Here is an 18796-nt window from a genome sequence, read left to right as displayed (position 1 = left end):
TCTATTTGTTTTCTACAATAACGTTCTGAACTTCGATCCCTCCCATCTCCCCTTTCTAAAAACCGTCTAAATTTTCAGAGACATTTTGGACACGCAAAAGAAAGATGCGTGATACCGGGGTGGGTTTTTTGTTAGGAACCTAATAGACCACAAAGATCAGTAATCGTTAATTATTTATCCTAATGAAACTTGAACGTATCATGAATTAAGATACAAAGCATTCGTGTCTAATTGGAAAATGCTTGTAAATCCAACTGATATCACGCAACCACTCGTAAGACTTTCGTTCACTGTTAGGTTGATTAAAGGTCAGTGTACCGGTGATCAGAGTACCCTCGCAGTGACTGTACTGGTTAAACTGGTCATACCGGTTATCATAAAATGTGTATTTCGACAAGAATGATCGCGTTGTTGTCGGCGTCAGTAAGTTTTTTCTAGGCGACTTGCAAATTTAAGTCCCTCGACGAAACATGACTTGGCAGTTTCTACGGAAAATGCGATCGCCGTAATCATATCCCAGGTCGCCGACGAGCGAGGTAAAGGGGGAAAATAGAGTGACGGTGCATCTAAGACGGACTGGGTGAGGCACCTTTGTTCACTCCGGACTTCAGCGACGTAGGGGTCTGAGTTTGAGGAGAAAGGAAATAGTACGTTCGGGAATTTCACAGCACGTATATTCGAATCATCCATCCATCCATCTATTCGCCCAGCAACAGATACAGCTAAGGCAGAGGAAGAGGACGCACTGAGATAACTCAAGTGAAAAAGCGATCTGCATCGGCATCAATGGGGCGCTACACTGGGAGGACGTGCCGTCTGATTTTCATGATCGTTCTCACAGTGGCGTTTTTCTTTGCAGAGATTATCGCCGGATATATGGGAAACTCCATAGCACTGGTGTCGGATGCGTACAACATGCTGTCGGACCTTCTGTCGCTCATCGTGGGTCTGACGTCTACCCGCCTGTCACGCCGCCCCCCGTCCGGCCGCAGCACCTACGGGCTGCCCAGGGCTGAGGTGGTCGGCGCGTTGGCTAATGCCGTCTTCCTGGCTGCACTTTGCTTCTCCGTTTCACTTCAAGCCCTACAGGGGCTGGCCGATCCGGACATAATTTTCGACCCTCTGCTGGTGCTGATCGTAGGCGGGCTGGGTCTGCTAGTCAACGTGGTCGGCCTGTTTATATTCCAAGACTTCAGCTGCTGTCGCCGTGGGAAAGAGCGGCGACGACAAGGAAGCCATGAAGGGGCTCCGCAAGAAAGCGAAACGAAAGACGAGGAGAGCGAAGCAGGTGCTCTGAAATGTCCATATTATTAACGTGTTTCTAAAATGCACTGCAGTTTCTTTGCAATATACATGCAATCAACGAGTCTTAGATGAGGCTACGCAGATTTAATGGTATTTTAGAAAGCAGCACTTTTATTTCTAGTTACTATGAAAACATGACTGGAAAATGCTGTGCATGCGAGTATAAATCCTACTTGCCCAATGTCTATCTCAATATATCGTTTATGATGACTTTGTGCTTAACTAAATCCCCAAATATTCTGTCGTTTGATACAATTTACATGCATGTGACTGCTCTCGAGGTGGTGAGTACATTAGAAAAAACGAAGTCGGACCGCGTGATTTTGCAGTGTCATGTGCCGTTGTCATGGCGATAATTCAGCGTTGTGAATGCGGCTGTTCCCATTTATGGAGGGTTGATATGAGTATCCAGTCATCTGGTGTAATGATGAGACTGAGAGTGCACTTGTTGTTGTGCTTGTAAATTGCATAGACACGTTAGCCACATAAACGAGCATATTGAGCTCCCCGAAGGACAGTGCCGTCGGTGCATCATGTCGCTAAGTCTCTCGCCTTCTCTTATGCAGAGCGCATACACACACCGCCTGTCTCGTTGGTAAACAGGTGCCCCGGTTCTGGATGACGGCATCATCGAACAGAAGGGAGAGGAAAAAAGGAGCCAGCCGCTCAATATCCGAGGTGCGAAAGTTCGCCCATCAGTATAGCATTGCTCCCGTTAAACCATGGTTTATTGCAATAAAGCATCAATCCTGCATCTCGGCACCACCGCCTCTCCTCTCAGAGCTGCTCCCTATACCACGGCGTCTGTCTCTTCTTGCATTAGCCCATGCCTGTTCCCTTTCCATCTCCCCGCACATACAGGAGTCCTGCTCCATGTCCTGAATGATGCTCTCGGCTCCGTGGTAGTCGTAGTCACCTCGGCACTATTCTACGCGCTTCCGCTGGAGAAAAAAGAGCAGTGCAACTGGCAGTGCTACCTGGACCCTTTGCTCACCTTGCTCATGGTGGTAATTATCATGACCTCTGCCATGCCCTTGTTCAAGGAGACCACGAGCATCTTGCTGCAGATGAGCCCCGCTGATTTGCCACTCAGCGCCATCTGTAAGTGTGTTACTATCGCCTTCAGCTCTTTCCGTAGTAACAAACATATGCACAGGTTTGGTCGTTTAAAATGAACATTTGTTCATTTTGCGGCTGTTAAAATGTTTCTTCCACTTAGTCTAAAGTGATATATAGGCTTGTGTCTAACAAATAATGTATGTAATCACGTTATCAGTTCAAACATCTCCAAATACTGAATAATTATTAGTGACAGGACTCCTGAAGCTGCGCCTTACTGAGTACGAAGGGCAGTTTCAGATGGAGATACGAATGTACGGATTGATACTTTAACACCGGTTCTTTCAATCTTAATGTTTCAATTTTGAGAATCTTTTCTAGCACTTTATATAATTATAACGAGTCGGAGGTGAACTACTACCAGGACCTAAATGTCAGTGTTAGGGTAGGAACTACTTCTCCTTCCGCCTGAATTACGGCTCCACCGGAGTCAATCAGGCCACTATATAAGATTCACGGGTATACGAATTTCACACCCTATATATCGCAAGGACTGCTAATTTAAAACAATAATAAATATTAATAATAATATTTGATACTTTATTGATCCCCATGGGGAAATTCTGTTTATACCTCCCCCCAACGTGCTGTGTAAGTGAAAGCAAGCTGGCTGCGAAGCGTAGCTATCTGCTGCGGCGCCCAGGGATCTGGGGGTTAAGGGCCTTAGTCAATGACCCACAGACGTGGCAAGGCGCGGCTCGAACCTGCAGCCTTCTGATCACAGGCATAGAGGATAGGCTCACTGAGTCACACACTGACCCAATAGTTACGCAAAAAAAAGATTATTTTACTTATAAAACAGAACTTAAACTTTGCAATTTTAATGATTATCTAGCGCATGTTAAAAATCAATTTCAAGTTGACCGCCTCTGCTTTTGCATAAGCTCTGAAGCACGCACTAAGCCGTCCACAAAACCTTCATCATTGTCTGAGTGAGTCCAACAGAAATGTGGTGCATTTCTGAGAAATTAAACAAAATAATGAGTGAGGAGGAGAAAGGTGAACTGACACTCTTCTTCCACTGTATGGAAAGATTTTAGATTCCATAGCGACGATAGCAAAAGCAAATGCTTTGTTGGAATGTGTGAAACCACTGATTTTCTTTTTGATCCACGTTGATCCAGTACCATGTTTGGTATCACTGCTACCAGTACTGATATTCTACTGTTTTTGTGTGTATTAAATGGGAACTAGGCCTAGTGCAGAGCAATACTGTAAAAAAATGACAACACAAAACTCAGCTGAAATGTGTAGTTTTAGGACAGAAGCCTGAAGCACCAAGTAGGATCCTTAGTTTAGGTTTTATCACGAAAAACTTTGCAGTTAAACACTATTAATTCAGAATGTATGCTAATTACATCAAGTACTTCCTAGAAAAAGTGTTGAACACACATGTATCTACACAGTGGAACAGATACATACATTTACATTGTTAGCATTCACTGATAAATTGAAATCGATATAAACTCACCATTTCCATTCCTTGTTGCTTCTTGCTCTCCCTCATATCTCTTCCTCTGTGTCTGGGCTCACATCTTCTCTTCTCCGTCCAGTGGAGGACATCTCCAGGATCCATGGGGTCTGGGGCGTCCACGAGATGCACGTTTGGGAGCTGATTCAGGGCCGGAACGTGGCCACCCTCCACATCAAGTGTGCGGACACAACCGCGTTCAACACGCTCTCCCAGCAGGTCCGGAAGATCTTCCACCAGGCCGGGGTACACAGCGTCACCATCCAGCCTGAGTTTGAGCAGGGGTGTGAGCAAAAGGCACTCTGTAGCACCCCCTGCCTGTCAGCTGCATGTCGGGAGCAGTCCTGCTGCCAAGCACCCCCCTCGCCCCAATCTTTTCAGAATGGCCACCTGCCTGTGCCTCTTGTGGAGGCATCTGAGGTTCCCCTTCAGGACATGATGAATGAGCACCCCCCAGTGGCCAAAGAGACACACAACAGCACCAAATTATAAATATGTGTAGGGAAAACTGGAAAGTGTCTACAAAAATGCCTCTTCATTGAAACTGCTGCACCAAAAGTGCCTCTTCCCCTTACGGACTTGTTTTGCACCACGGACCAATCACGGTTACTCTAAGTTCTCATACGTTCCACTCCTCCAGGGCACAGACTGTCAAACCCAGTGAACAGCAGAATACCAAATTCAGAGTAGCTGCTAGGAGGAACCGTTCAGTCAGTGGGCACCGAGTGCCCAAGCAAAGGGAATCTGAACGGCCCCATGGCAAACCAAATCCCCTCTGCCACACCATCACCTCAGTTACTGTGCTGTTCATTCGAACGACCACATGCACTCGAACCAGGTGCAAGCACTGCCGAATCCCATCACCCGCGTGCAATAATGATTCATGTTTTGTCTTTGTGGAATGTTTAGTCAATTATCCTATGAAGCTAACTGATTTAGAAAAAATATGTGAGCGACGTTAGGGTGTCTGGGCTGTAAAGGTCACCCAGAGAAAGCAGACGTGCAGCAGTACTTGGTGGGTTGCCAAGCACATGTTGCTAAATAACAGCCAGCTGGCCAGAAGCCCCATCTAAAAAGAAGTGATGTTTTGCCACAAGTGCTTGAAGTAGATCAGTAACAGATCTGAGCTAATTAACTCCCCCATGGACTGTGTGCAGTGGAAAATACTCTTAATCAAATGATAAAATTGGTTTGACTTGAGCACTTTGATTTTTTAAAAATAAGACACCTCCATGAAAACATGAGTCATTTGTCAATTTTTGTTTCACTAATTGAGGGGGGGCTGGTTTTACACATATATGCCGTTGCATTTTCCTAACAACTTTTCTATTAAAGGGAACTCAAGATGGATCAGGGTTACTGAGGACATTATACAGTATCATTCATCCAGCTTTGAGTTGCTCATCCTGTGCAGGGGGGCAGTGGGCCTGGAGCCTATACCAGGAAGCACGGAGCACCCTAAACGGGATACCTGCCAGTCCAGCTCATTGCAGGGCATGTGCATGGCTGCGTGCGTGCGTGCGTGCGCACACACACACACACACACACGCTCCCTATGGAAACCAGTCAACCTACCTGCATACGTTTGGACTGTGGGTGGAAACTTGAGTACCCAGCATAAGAACATGCAACTCCACACACAGAACAGGACCAATATTCAAACCACCCGTGTTACCCACGGTCTATCTGTAAAATATCTGACACCAGTGTTCCTCAGCCCAGACCCTGGGGACCCCCAGATAATCCACATTTTTGCTTCCTCCCAGCTCCCTTCACAACTGCACCAGCTATTTGGTGTTCCCCACGGCCTGAATGATTGGTGTGCTAAGAGGAAACAAAAATGTGGACTGTCTGGGCAACCCTAAGGACTGGATTGACAGTCTATATTGACCCATTTTTACAGTCCTAAATAAATTTCACCATCCTGATTGAAATTATCATCAACTTGTGACAAAGTGAATCAGGGAATGTTTTGCCTTTTTTTTCGGCAAAATGCAGCATTAAGTCAAACACAAATTACAAAGAAACCTGCCTGCATGTTGTCATGCACGTCTATAAGTGCATGATAGAAATCAGTTTTTGAAATTTTCATTGGATTTTATGTCATTTTGCAAATGCTTTACGTTGCTCATTCTGAAATACCATTACAAAGCTGCATTTCTAGTTCTGCATTTAAATATCAAAATGGCTAAGCAGAAAGACCTGTCAGCCAGTGAGAAAGTGAAAATGATGCCGTTATTGGTTGATGGTAAAAAGACACTGAAGATTTCAAAGGCGTCACACGAAAACTATCGAACTGTAAAAAAAGCTGTGATGTATGTGACCACAGAAAGAACACAAAGCAAAGGAAAAGACTTCAAGAACATTAGTGTCTGGGACAACTTTAGAGTGAAGTAGATTTTCGTTAAATATCCCTTACTGAGTTGTTCAGAAGTCTTCAATAAATGCAGGTGTGTCAACTGTGAAACATGACAAGAAATGCAGAATCCCATAAACACTGGGCGAAGTCTATCAGCAGACCACCCATCAATAAAGTACACATTCCGAAATGTCCAACGTGGGCGAGAGAAAACAAACACCGACTTTAGAGAAGTGATTTTTACTAGGTGGTGGGATCATGATTTCGGTACGGATTATTGCAAACAAGCTCCTTGGGCCAATCAGAGTTGACAGGGTGAAGCTCAGCAATGAGAACAACTGTACATTACTGGAAGGCACATTCTTCAGATGGTACAAGCCCCAAAGCAGAGCTCTTAAGAAGAACTGCATCTTTACGCAATAAAATAGCCCTTCACTTGCCTCTCGTGCTACAGACTTCCTAGCTTGAAAAGCGTTCTCTGCAAGCAAGCTAAAGTCTTAGCCACAATTGTCACCCAACTTGAACCCCATCAAGAATATGTGGGTGAAAGTGAAAATAAGAAGTTTACAAGGGTGAGAAGCAATAATATAATACTATATAGTACGTCAGAGCTGTGAGATGGCATTCAACATGCGGTCAAAGACGTAACTCCAAAAACGATTAACACAAGTTCCATGTATAAAAGGATGATTATTGGGGAAATGTGGTTATATTAACATGTAAAAGTAATTGTTGCTTGTTCTTGTTCATAAATTTTGTTTCTGTTTATAAATTTTGCATATGCTCTCACAATCTTACCTATTTACACAATGAAAAAAGCCATGCATAGTATTCATCAGCCATTTTAGTGTTATTTGTTTTTAATATCTTAATTTAAATAACCTAAAGAAACTTTTGGCTTCCAAAAATATTCTCTCAGGCAATCGTTTAAACCTGTATAGTTACTGACCAATCTGGCTGAACTATTCAAAAGATATTTACATTTATTGTATTTGCATAATAATTTCAGATACATTGTAGAATACTTAGCTGTTTTATTAGTTTTGTTCAATAATGGTTTTATTCCCCCCCTCTCTCCCATTTCTAAAAAGCTTCTTTAATGTCCAAGATGCATTTTGGACACCCAAAACTAATCAGAAATCTAACATCCAAGCATTGTTAAATTGCACTGACTAGAACACGGGAGATGCCAAACAGACCTGGTAGACTCAAATGCATAGTGGGAGTGTACTGGGAGCATCTGGCAGAGCCCCCTATCCCATAGATCTTCAGCTTACAGCTCTGGCAGAACTTCTCTGGCATCCCAAGGTAGACTAGGGACATTGAGCTTAAATGGGCCATGCTTTGAGCTTCCATTTCTGAGGCAGCTGTGCGGCGCTGTGGCCATAAGCTGTGGGTACCTGTTGCGGTGGCAATCCCTGAACCCCCATGGTGGACACCAGAGCTAATGGGAGCTGTCAGGCTGAAGAAGGTTGCCTTCCGAGCTTGGTTAGCTTGTGGGACTCCTAAAGACGGGTACTGGCGGGCCAAGCGGAATGTGGCTTTGGTAGTTGTGGATACAAAAACTCGAGCGTGGGAGAGGAGTTCGGTGAGGGCATGGAAAATAACCTTTGATCAACGTTGAAAAGATCCTGAAAAACTGTCCGGGGGAAACTCCTCAAGATAGACTGAAGGAACGTTCATTGAATTGGCACCGTTGACAGTTACCTGTTCAGAGTAGGAGGAAAAAGGCTGGCTCTCCGCTCAAGACAGACTTAAACAAGCTTAAGTCCTGATTCTTCATTCATCCTCAACTGGTCACTCACCCCTGTCTTCCACCGGAACCATTCAAGTACCCTGGGGTGGGGGGGATACTTGACTATGACCCACCTGCCACTGATTGTGGACTGAATAGAAGCTACAACTCTGCCATGACACTGGACAGCAACACACCCGAAATTAGTTCCTGATTAATCAGAACAGCCATTTAAACCAAAGGATGGCAACAGATTGCTACTTAATTTTGAGTTGCCATTGGGGTTCTCTCTGTTAGCGGCTTGCAACTTTGATTTTGTGCTGTCTCTCGTGTTCTGACTTCCTTTGGCCTTCTTACGGTTTTTGGAATACCCCATTGGTGCCATTGCTATTTCTGGACTGCTCTCTGTCTCTGAATTTCTGCCCGATCACCGACTCCGGTTTACCTGGTCCCTTCTGGATTGTTTGCAGTGTCTGTCATAAACCGCACAATCTGCGCTTGGCTCCACCTCTGCACCGCAAGCTAACAGAACACAAAAAGACAGCTTAATTATTTACCCTAACAAGAAATGAGACGCATCATAAACAATGACTTAAAAGAAGCATTCGTGTCTAATTGTAAAATGCTTGTAAATTCATCTGATATCAGACAATGACACGTAAGATTTTTATGCACTGCTAAATTGATTAAAATTCAGTGGTAGACCAGTGATCAGAGAATCCTTGCAAGGGACGACTAGTATGACTGGTATGACCGGTCTTCTCCAAACATATTTTGACAGGAAGGATCACGTTATTGCGGCAATCGGTATTTTTTTTTTTCCTTTAGGTGATTTGCAGCTTCAAGTCTCTTGATGAAATATGACTTAGCAGTTTCTACGGAAAATCCGAAAGCAAAAGGGAAAAAGGTGACTGTGCATGAGACGAACTAGAGGAATGCACCTCTGCTCAGTCAAGAATTCAGCGACTCTTTCAGAGTTTCAGAGTTCTGTGTTTTAGGACAGGAAAAAACATAGGTACAGTAAACTTAGTAATTTGACAGCGACATCTCAACCAGTATCCATCCATTTATTCGCCCAGCAACAGATACAGCTAAGGCAGAGGAAGAGGACGCACTGAGATAACTCAAGTTAAAAAGCGGTCGGCATCGGCATCAATGGGGCGCTACACCGGGAAGACGTGCCGCCTGATTTTCATGATCGTTCTTGCGGTGATGATTTTCTTTGCAGAGATTATCGCCGGATATATGGGAAACTCCATAGCACTGGTGTCGGATGCGTACAACATGCTGTCGGGCCTTCTGTCGCTCATCGTGGGTCTTGCATCGATCCGCCTGTCACGCCGACCCCCATCAGAACGCAGCACCTACGGGCTGTCCAGGGCTGAGGTGGTGGGGGCGTTGGCTAATGCCGTCTTCCTCGCCGCACTTTGCTTATCTGTCTCGCTCCAAGCCCTACAGAGGCTGGCCGATCCGGACATCATTGACGATCCCATGCTGGTGCTGATCGTAGGCGCACTGGGTCTAGCGGTCAACGTAGGCGGCCTGTTTCTATTCCAGGACTTTAGCTGCTGTCGCCGTGGGAATGGGCGGCGAGGACAAACAAGCTGCAACGGGGCAGCGCAAGAAACTAAACAGAAAGATGAGGAGAACGAACCAGGTACTCTGAAATGTACGAATTAATGTACTTCTATATAGGACATGACTAAATGCATTTCAGTTTCTTTGCAAGATACATGCGTCTGATTCAAAGCCTTTCATGAGGAGATGTAGATGTGATGGTATTTTACAAAACAATACTATATTTCAAATTACCGTGGAAACATGACCGGGAAATGCAGTACATACGTGTATAAATCCTACTTGCCTAATATCTACCTGAAAATTCTGTTTATAGTAACTTTGTGCTTATTTAAATGCTTAAATATCCTTTAGTGCGATAGCTTACATACATTTGACAGCTCTCAAGGTGGTCAATAAATTGGATATCCTTTGAATGAGTACAATGAAATAACTAAGCCGAGCGGCATGATTCTGCAGCGTCATGGGCTGTTGTCATAATTCATGCGCAATAATTCAGCATCATAAATGCAGCTTTTCCCATTTAGAGATGCCTTGGAACTGAAAAAAGGCATCAAGTGCAGTGGTGAGACTGAGAGCGCATTGGCGTGTTGCCGTGCAGCATAGATTGGATAGACATGTGCATTTCACATTCTGGACTATATGGCTACTGCATGCATTACAGCACTGCCGTACCCACATCCTGCTCCCGAGTCATGGGACAAGCCACGTTAGTCACACAGACGAGCATATTGAGCTCCCCGAAGGACAGTGCCGTCGGTGCATCATGTCGCTAAGTCTCTCGCCTTCTCTTATGCAGAGCGCATACACACACCGCCTGTCTTGTTGGTACACAGGTGCCCCGGTTCTGGATGACGGCATCATCGAACAGAAGGGAGAGGAAAAAAGGAGCCAGCCGCTCAATATGCGAGGTGCGAAAGTTCGCCCATCAGTAGCATGGCTCCCGTTAAGCCAATCGATCCTGTATCTCGGCAGCACCGCCTCCCCTTCAGAGCTGCTCCCTATGCTACGGTGTCTGTCTCTTCTTGCATTAGCCCATGCCTGTTCCCTTTCCATCTCCCCGCACATACAGGAGTCCTGCTCCATGTCCTGAACGATGTTCTTGGCTCCGTGGCAGTGGTGGTCACCTCGGCGGTGTTCTACGTTCGGCCGCTGGAGAACAAAGAGCAGTGCAACTGGCAGTGCTACCTGGACCCCTTGCTCACCATGCTCATGGTGGCACTTATCATGACTCCTACCATGCCTTTTTTCAAGGAGACCATAAGCATCTTGCTGCAGAGGAGCCCCGCCGATTTACAGCTTAGCACCATCAGTAAGTGAAACCGTGTTTCCATGGCCATCAGCTCTTACCGTAGTGACAAATATATGCTCAGTTTTGTCATTTTAAATGATGGTATTTAATATTGTTACTTTTGCGGCTAATGAAGTTTCTGTAAAACGCATCTAATAAATAGGGCCGAATAATCCTATAGGGGATCCAGGCAGCTAACTTCTGAGGGATCACCAATTTACCAGCCAATTTAAGTCTGCCCTCTACGGGGGGGCGCTGGCACTAATGTTCAACTAGGGTACAATATTGGCTAGGATTGGCCCTGCCAATAAGCACTGCATGTGACCACACTTATCAGTTCCGTCATCTTCAAATACTCAATTATTAGTTATATAATTAGTAAATAATTATTAGTGATGGGACACTTGAAGTCAAGACTTCGACGCGCATAGAGCACAGGTGTCAAACTCCAGTCCTGGGGGGCCGGAGCCCTGCACATTTTTGGGTTTCCCCTCATTTAACACACCTGATTCAACTCCTTGTGCTAATTATCACACAGCTCTTGAACTGAATCATTTATGGTGGAACAGGGAAAGAACTAAGTTACACAGGGCTCCGGCCCCCCAGGACTGCAGTTTAACACCCCTGGCGTAGAGTATGAAGGACAGTTTCAGATGAAGCCTTGCTTTGAGGCTTGTATCATTCCCAGAGAACCACATGATTGGTAACAAACGAGGTTTCACTCCCCACAGGGACCCACTATTGGTTCACTGGCAGTTTTGAATACTACATAAGCTGAACTGAAGCCCTGTGCTGACGTTTGTGCTCATCTGTGAAATGCATTTTTCTTGCATAAGTTCTCCATCGAGACGTATATTGCATTGACTGAGCCATGGCATCTATAATGTTTGCAGCCTCATTTAGGGACTATAAAACTGTATTGGGTTCAGTGTCGCCAAGTCTGCTCATTATAAGTGACTTCGTGCCAATTCCTTTCCATAAAGGTGGTCATACATATTGTCACTCACGTAACATTTGTTGGCTTGTTGACAGCAAGTATAGTAGTTCTTTATTTGGGCAATAAAAGATTGTTGAGATTGTGCTGAGTAATAGCCGTGATATGCTGAGATGATGCCAACTCCACAAAGAAGATAAGGGTTCATATGGCAATAATTGTCCATGGTATCAAATCATAAAGTGAAATATAACTGGTAATTGTGATCCTGATCTGTTATTGATACAGCTGTGCCGTGACACGATGATCCCTGTCGGCATAGTGGTTAGTATCCCCACGTGTTACTTGGGTGACTGGGATTTGATTCCCTGACTGGGAATACTGTGACAGAAAAGCATCTGCTAAGTAGATATAGATGGTTAAATGTCATGGGCTGTGATACAAATTAGCAGTTTTTCCCTTTGACCTCATCACATCAGCATACTCTTCACACATTTACTGTTCTAGGTGCATCTATCGAGTCCCACAGGCACATGCTCCTCACTAGCACTACTGTAACACATTAGAAGTGCCAGATACTTCACCCATTTTCTTAACAGAAGACATCTGCAAGTCCTAACAATTCAAATAGAATTTATGAAATTCTAAGTGGTCTGACAAAAAAAAAAAAAGAAAAACACAATAGTTAAGGCTTTACCTCATACATTAAAAAAATATAACTATACTAAACAGAATAACACACCCAAACAGAAGTGAACACAAACCACACAGGATTGTAAACGGCACAAAAATATTAAACTATTTTTGTCACAGTGTCAGCTGGATTCATGAGCCAATTTGCACTAGCCTGGGTAGCACCATGTCCTACTCTAAGCTCTTCTGACCAGCAGGCAATGTTAGTCACCGATGTTAAAGGGGTTAGCATCAGGAGGCTTGAGAACTGAACCACTCGCCAAGAGTGACTGGAAAACGTCAATGTTTCATCTGGCCATAATTACCAATTATACAAAATTGTCTCTTCTCAGCTGATCACCATGTCACCATAAACATCACATTATGATGATAAATGGCGAAGAGACCCCATAGCAAGTAGCCTAGAACTGTTTTTGGGGGCAAACCTGCTGAAAGGCCTGCCCAGGTTTGCATCAGCGTATGGAAAATGAGCTGTTGTATCGAGGGAGAACTACTTGTCCAGTAGAGTGCACGTTAATCACGGCGCTCTAAGTCCATCTGTGTCTGACGTCTCATGGAAACAGCTGAAATGTGTGTGTAATGGTTTTAGAGCAGAAGTCTGAGACACCAAGTAGGATCATCAGCTAAAATTTGGGTTTTACCAGGAATGAAATTGCAGTTAAACACTATTCATTCAGAGAGTATGTTAAATACATCAAGTACTGTACTTCCTAAACATGTATGTAATTATACAGTGAAATAGATACATAGATTGTTAGCATTCAATGGTGACTTGAAATCGATATAAACTCACCATTTCCATTCCTTGTCGCTTCTTGCTCTCCCTCATTTCTCTTCCTCTGTGTCTGGGCTCACATCTTCTCTTCTCCCTCCAGTGGAGGACATCTCCAAGATCCATGGGGTCTGGGGCGTCCATGACATACACGTCTGGGAGCTGATTCATGGCCGGAATGTGGCCACCCTCCACATCAAGTGTGAGGACACAACCGCATTCAAGGTGTTCTCCCAGCAGGTCCGGAAGGTCTTCCACCAGGCCGGGGTACACAGCGTCACCATCCAGCCTGAGTTTGAGCAGGGGTCTGAGCAAAAGGCACTCTGTAGCACCCCCTGCCTGTCAGCCGCATGTCAGAAGCAGTCCTGCTGCCAAGCACCCCCCTTGCCCCTGTCTTTTCAGAATGTCCACCTACCTGTGCCTTTTGTGGTTCCCCTTCAGGACGTGAATGAGCACCCCCCAGAGGCAGAAGAGACACATACCAGCACCAAATTATAAATATGTGGACAGCAATAGTGCAAAAAGTACTCATTTTTCATACTTAAGTACAGATACCACAACAAAATGTTATTCCGGTAAAAGTCATCCAGTGAAATGCTATTCCAGTAAAATGACTTGGTTTTAAAAGTACTTCAAAAGTACTACACATTCAAATCTACCGAAACCAAATTGTTTTTAAATCACTCAACAGGTTTGAATACAGCATTGTGAGTGCATCATAATAAGTGAGTCATAGGACGATAAATTAATATTTTTATTCCCAAAACAGACTGACTGTTAGTCACTTGGTCACAGCTGGCCACTGTAGTAGCAGTCATGATGTCAGGCTGTCACTAGGCCTGAGTGATACCACAATATTATCGCTAATTCACAATGTCACACCAGTAACCCAAGGTTGGTATCTGACAGTGACTGGGGACGTAGGCTTCCGCTGCAGACAAAGCAAGGTGAAAAACATTTGTAAGATATTTACATATAGTTTGGCTTTCAGTTCAGCCTTCTAGCTTACATTTCTAATGCAGTTAAAACACACACACATGCACGCACACACAATCATTGATTGGAGCTTTTGGCTAGAAGAAGCTGTCGTCCGGTGGTACCCAGCTGTCACTGGGCGTTTCGACCCTTGACCACAACACCCTCCAGTTGACAGGTCAGCAGTGACGGCCTGTCACTGCCCATCTTTTCCTGGCTTCCAAGACTAACTGCTGCACCGAAAGTACCTCTTCCCCTTACGGACTTGTTTTGCATCAAGGACCAATCACTGTTACTCTAAGTTCTCATACGTTCCACTCCTCCAGGGCACAGACTGTCAAACCCAGTGAACAGCAGAATACCAAATTCAGAGTAACTGCTGGGAGGAACCGTTCAGTCAGTGGGCACCGAGTGCCCAAGCAAAGGGAATCTGAACGGCCCCATGGCAAACCAAATCCCCTCTGCCACACCATCACCTCAGTTACTGTGCTGTTCATTCGAACGACCGCATGCACTCGAACCAGGTGCAAGCACTGCCGAATCCCATCACCCGCGTGCAATAATGATTCATGTTTTGTCTTTGTGGAATGTTTAGTCAATTATCCTATGAAGCTAACTGATTTAGAAAAAATATGTGAGCGACGTTAGGGTGTCTGGGCTGTAAAGGTCACCCAGAGAAAGCAGACGTGCAGCAGTACTTGGTGGGTTGCCAAGCACATGTTGCTAAATAACAGCCAGCTGGCCAGAAGCCCCATCTAAAAAGAAGTGATGTTTTGCCACAAGTGCTTGAAGTAGATCAGTAACAGATCTGAGCTAATTAACTCCCCCATGGACTGTGTGCAGCGGAAAATACTCTTAATCAAATGATAAAATTGGTTTGCCACAAGAGTTATGCACTTTGATTTAAAACTAATAAATTACCTCTAAAAAACATGAGTCATTTATCTATTTTAACTAATTAGGAAGGGTGGTTTTATATTGGTAATTGACCAGATAATTAATTAGTTAAGGCCAGGTGATATTTTATATATATATATACACACACACACGCTCCCTCATTATGGGCACCAGTCAGCCTACCTGCATACGTTTGGACTGTGGGTGGAAACTTCAGTACCCAGCATAAGAACATGCAACTCCACACACAGAACAGGACCAATATTCAAACCACCCGTGTTACCCACGGTCTGTCTGTAAAATATCTGACACCAGTGTTCCTCAGCCCAGACCCTGGGGACCCCCAGATAACCAACATTTTTGCTTCCTCCCAGCTCCCTCCACAACTGCACCAGCTATTTGGTCTTCCCCACTGCCTGAATGATTGGTGCGCTAAGAGGAAACAAAAATGTGGACTGTCTGAGCAACCCTATGGACTGGATTGACAGTCTATATCGACCCATTTTTGCAGTCCTAAATAAATTTCACCATCCTGATTGAAATTATCATCAACTTGTGACAAAGTCAATCAGGGAATGTTTTGCCTTTTTTCGGTAAAATGCAGAATTAAGTCAAACACAAATTACAAAGAAACCTGCCTGCATGTTGTCATGCACGTCTATAAGTGCATGATAGAAAACAGTTTCATGTTAGTTTTCATTTGCTGTTTTTCAAAGGCTTCATATTATGCATTCTGAAATATAAGTTGAAGAATAATGCTTCATTTTTAGATATAACAATGGGTATTACGACCAGTGACCAGGGATGCACATTCAAAATGCATACTTATTTTATGTTAATTTGCACTATGACAAGCATTTCAACCTTTATATGCTAATTCGTACTTCATTTGCGTTATAAAGGTTAAAACGCACGATAATTTCTTGTCATCGGTGCCAATTAATGTAAGTATGCATTTGCGCTGTTACAACAATCGATTGTTGCACTTACTGCTTTTAAAGGTGAATGCGTACTTGGGTGTCCCAGAGTATGACCACGTACATGTGGTGGTATATTTTGTGTTAACTTTATGAAGGACCCTGGTGTAGTTTATGAATACAAACAGTAGATGGCAGCAAGGCACCGGAATCCAGGTAACCCAAGCCGAAATACGCTCGCAGCTGTGATTTCAGTCACCCAGACCGAGCGCTCACTGTGATTAAGTCTTCGTGGCCTCAAAGGGCTTGGAGATTGCAGAATGCAGTCAGTGGGATGTAACGGGAGGAGATGTGGGACGCTTGACTGGAAACCGTAAGCTGAGCTACGTGCTGAGTGCTACGATGGACTCGGTTGGGTACCGTGACTCACCTGGCAGCCTTTCGAGAGAAGAAACGTGATGAGTTTGATCAGACCGGCGTACATTTAACTACCAGTTAAGGAGCACAAACAGCTAAGGGTTGAGTCATCCTTAATTCTCCCCTACCCACCTGTAATAAAGTTGGACGTGTGTATTCTTCTAAAGAATAAACAGACGTTCGTCTGTTTACACTGCCTTTTATTTGTGAGAAGTGTAACGATGATAATAATAGGTATGTGAGTTTCCCAGAACACACACGCATCCTTCTACGGTAACTGTCCCGCGCTACGTCACCACAGGGCCGTCGTAGCCCCTGCCCACGAGGGCACGCGCCCCGTTGGCCCTGCAAGACCCCCGTGCGCAAGCATCGCCACCACCCGGCTACAGCCCGGCCGATACGACACGTGAGAAAAAGGGACGGCATCAAGGGCAGTTGCAATACACGACGGTACGGGGTTAAAAATAGGCTGAACAGGAAGGATCATAGGGAGAGTGAGAAGTGAAAAGGGTGATGTACGCTCGGATCATCGTTAGGAATTAAAAATAGAATAGAGGGATAAAAGAAACCTCATCGGTCCTCTGACTCAGGTCCTCCGCCGCCGTCCCCTTTAAGATCGATGTCAGCGGGGTGCGAAATGATGTTATTAATAGATGAGGGCACAGAGGGTAGGCGGCGCGGCCTCCCGCCTTCTCTCACTATCCCGCCGCTGCCCTGCAGTGGGCGCAATTGTCAAGCACTGCGAGGGAGAACGGCGACTCCAGCACAGTGGCAAAAGCCAGCAGAGGTGACATCAACGCTCAGGGGTGAAGAATTATCATTTTGGATTTGGTGGGTGGGGGTGAACTGCCAATGGAACCAGAGCAGTAGAACACCATGTTACTACACTATTATTAGTTGCGTCCTAACCAACACACAGTTGAGTTCATCCACTGACAATCATCATCAGCTAACAGGGTCCATCGCCACCTACTCAAACCCCCAGTGTACTGATCGTACCCGTCCTCAAAGCGCTTAACACAGCAGGCCGTTTTCCAGACTCCAAACTTTAAAAGGGTCGGGTTCTCTTCACAGCGTGACAAGCTCTTGGTCTCCTAACCTGATTTTCCTCCACAACTAGCAGCTATATAGTACTGGGAAAGAGAATAAAGCTGAATGTCATAATGCATTCAGGCCCCTCACACCAAGGCCATGAAACCAAATGAATTATGTAGCTACTACTATTACTGTACAGCAGTGTCAGTATGACTGACTATGAGCAGTATTAGGATTATGATCCATCCTCAAATAGCCTTGACCAAGAGCTTAATTTTAAAAATAGATCTTTGACGCTGAATTGGTAAAAAAACACTAATCACTCTCCCCAACAATTGACACTATAGAGTTCACCTTCCAGCACAGAGAGATTCCTCAGGACCCTTGTATTCAGACATGCCCTTGGGACAGAGATTCAGATTTCATTTTCAGGCTGCCGAGATGCAAAGGAGGACAGACGCGTGCAAAGGAATCACCGTGTGATACATGCTGCCACGTCAGGATCGTGGCCTGACTGGCATCCATGACTTTCGCCCTCAGCCAGCAGCCCTCCTGAACCACATGGCGTAACGTCATGTCGCACCACTCGGATACCTCCACCTGCAGTACCAGCAGCTACATCATTCCAAAAGGATTCCAGTGACCGATCTTCCATTCCATCAGCAAATGTGCTGACATCACTCAGCGCCATGTCGCCAGGCAACAGGGCAAGTCAGTTGCCACAGCAACCCTGGCCTAGCCTTAAAAACCGCTGTGAATCAGCTCTGCCTGTGGTCTGCCACAGTTCCTCGTCGTACGGCGATTATTCTGCTGCCATTCTGACGCCGTACGGACTGATGGATGTCTGGAAAACCCTTCACCACAGGACTTGAATGCAATCAAGCAAACGTAAGGGGACTTTGCAGAACCGAAAGCCCATATATTTTTAAAACAGTTTGCAAGGCCAGAAAGGTGAACTCTGACAGAAGTAAGAGTCAGTCGTTCCCATAAAAAAAAAAACTCCACCCAGCTTTGCAGAAGTCGCCATTAAGAGCTTGTATAAAATAATAATAAAGTTTAAATATTACCTGGCCCGTTATGCTGCTTTGAGTGGTTGGTTTGTTGGACCCAATCTATTCAGCATTTGTCAATTGCTGGAATACTGTAACTTCCTGAATGGTATATATATAGGAAAAAAAATAAGGTCAGCACTTCTACTCCGCCCCAGCTGGCTAAATTATTCCGTAATTCGGGGAAGCTAGACAGCCCTGAGGAGGAAGTTACAGAGGAACACTCCTGAAAACAACGAAGTGCCTGAT

The 18796-nt window shown here is 44.9% G+C and overlaps 2 protein-coding genes across 2 annotated transcripts; both read left to right on the top strand.

Annotated features, from left to right (window-relative positions):
- Nucleotides 1-264: 264 nt before the first annotated feature.
- On the top strand, nucleotides 265-5139 carry LOC125707537 (zinc transporter 10-like). Its single transcript, XM_048974767.1, has 4 exons — nucleotides 265-1288; nucleotides 1909-1983; nucleotides 2167-2406; nucleotides 3978-5139. The coding sequence occupies exons 1-4, from the start codon at nucleotides 787-789 to the stop codon at nucleotides 4385-4387; spliced, it is 1227 nt and encodes a 408-aa protein (XP_048830724.1). The 5' UTR covers nucleotides 265-786; the 3' UTR covers nucleotides 4388-5139.
- Nucleotides 5140-9144: 4005 nt separating this feature from the next.
- Nucleotides 9145-13755, top strand: LOC125707540 (zinc transporter 10-like). The gene is made up of 4 exons (XM_048974769.1): nucleotides 9145-9646; nucleotides 10404-10478; nucleotides 10640-10879; nucleotides 13361-13755. The coding sequence occupies exons 1-4, from the start codon at nucleotides 9145-9147 to the stop codon at nucleotides 13753-13755; spliced, it is 1212 nt and encodes a 403-aa protein (XP_048830726.1).
- Nucleotides 13756-18796: the final 5041 nt, after the last annotated feature.

This window comes from Brienomyrus brachyistius, chromosome 14 (genome assembly GCF_023856365.1).
Source record: "Brienomyrus brachyistius isolate T26 chromosome 14, BBRACH_0.4, whole genome shotgun sequence".
In the NCBI taxonomy this organism is placed as follows: Eukaryota; Metazoa; Chordata; class Actinopteri; order Osteoglossiformes; family Mormyridae; genus Brienomyrus; species Brienomyrus brachyistius.
This window is presented reverse-complemented; position numbering and strand designations above follow the sequence as displayed.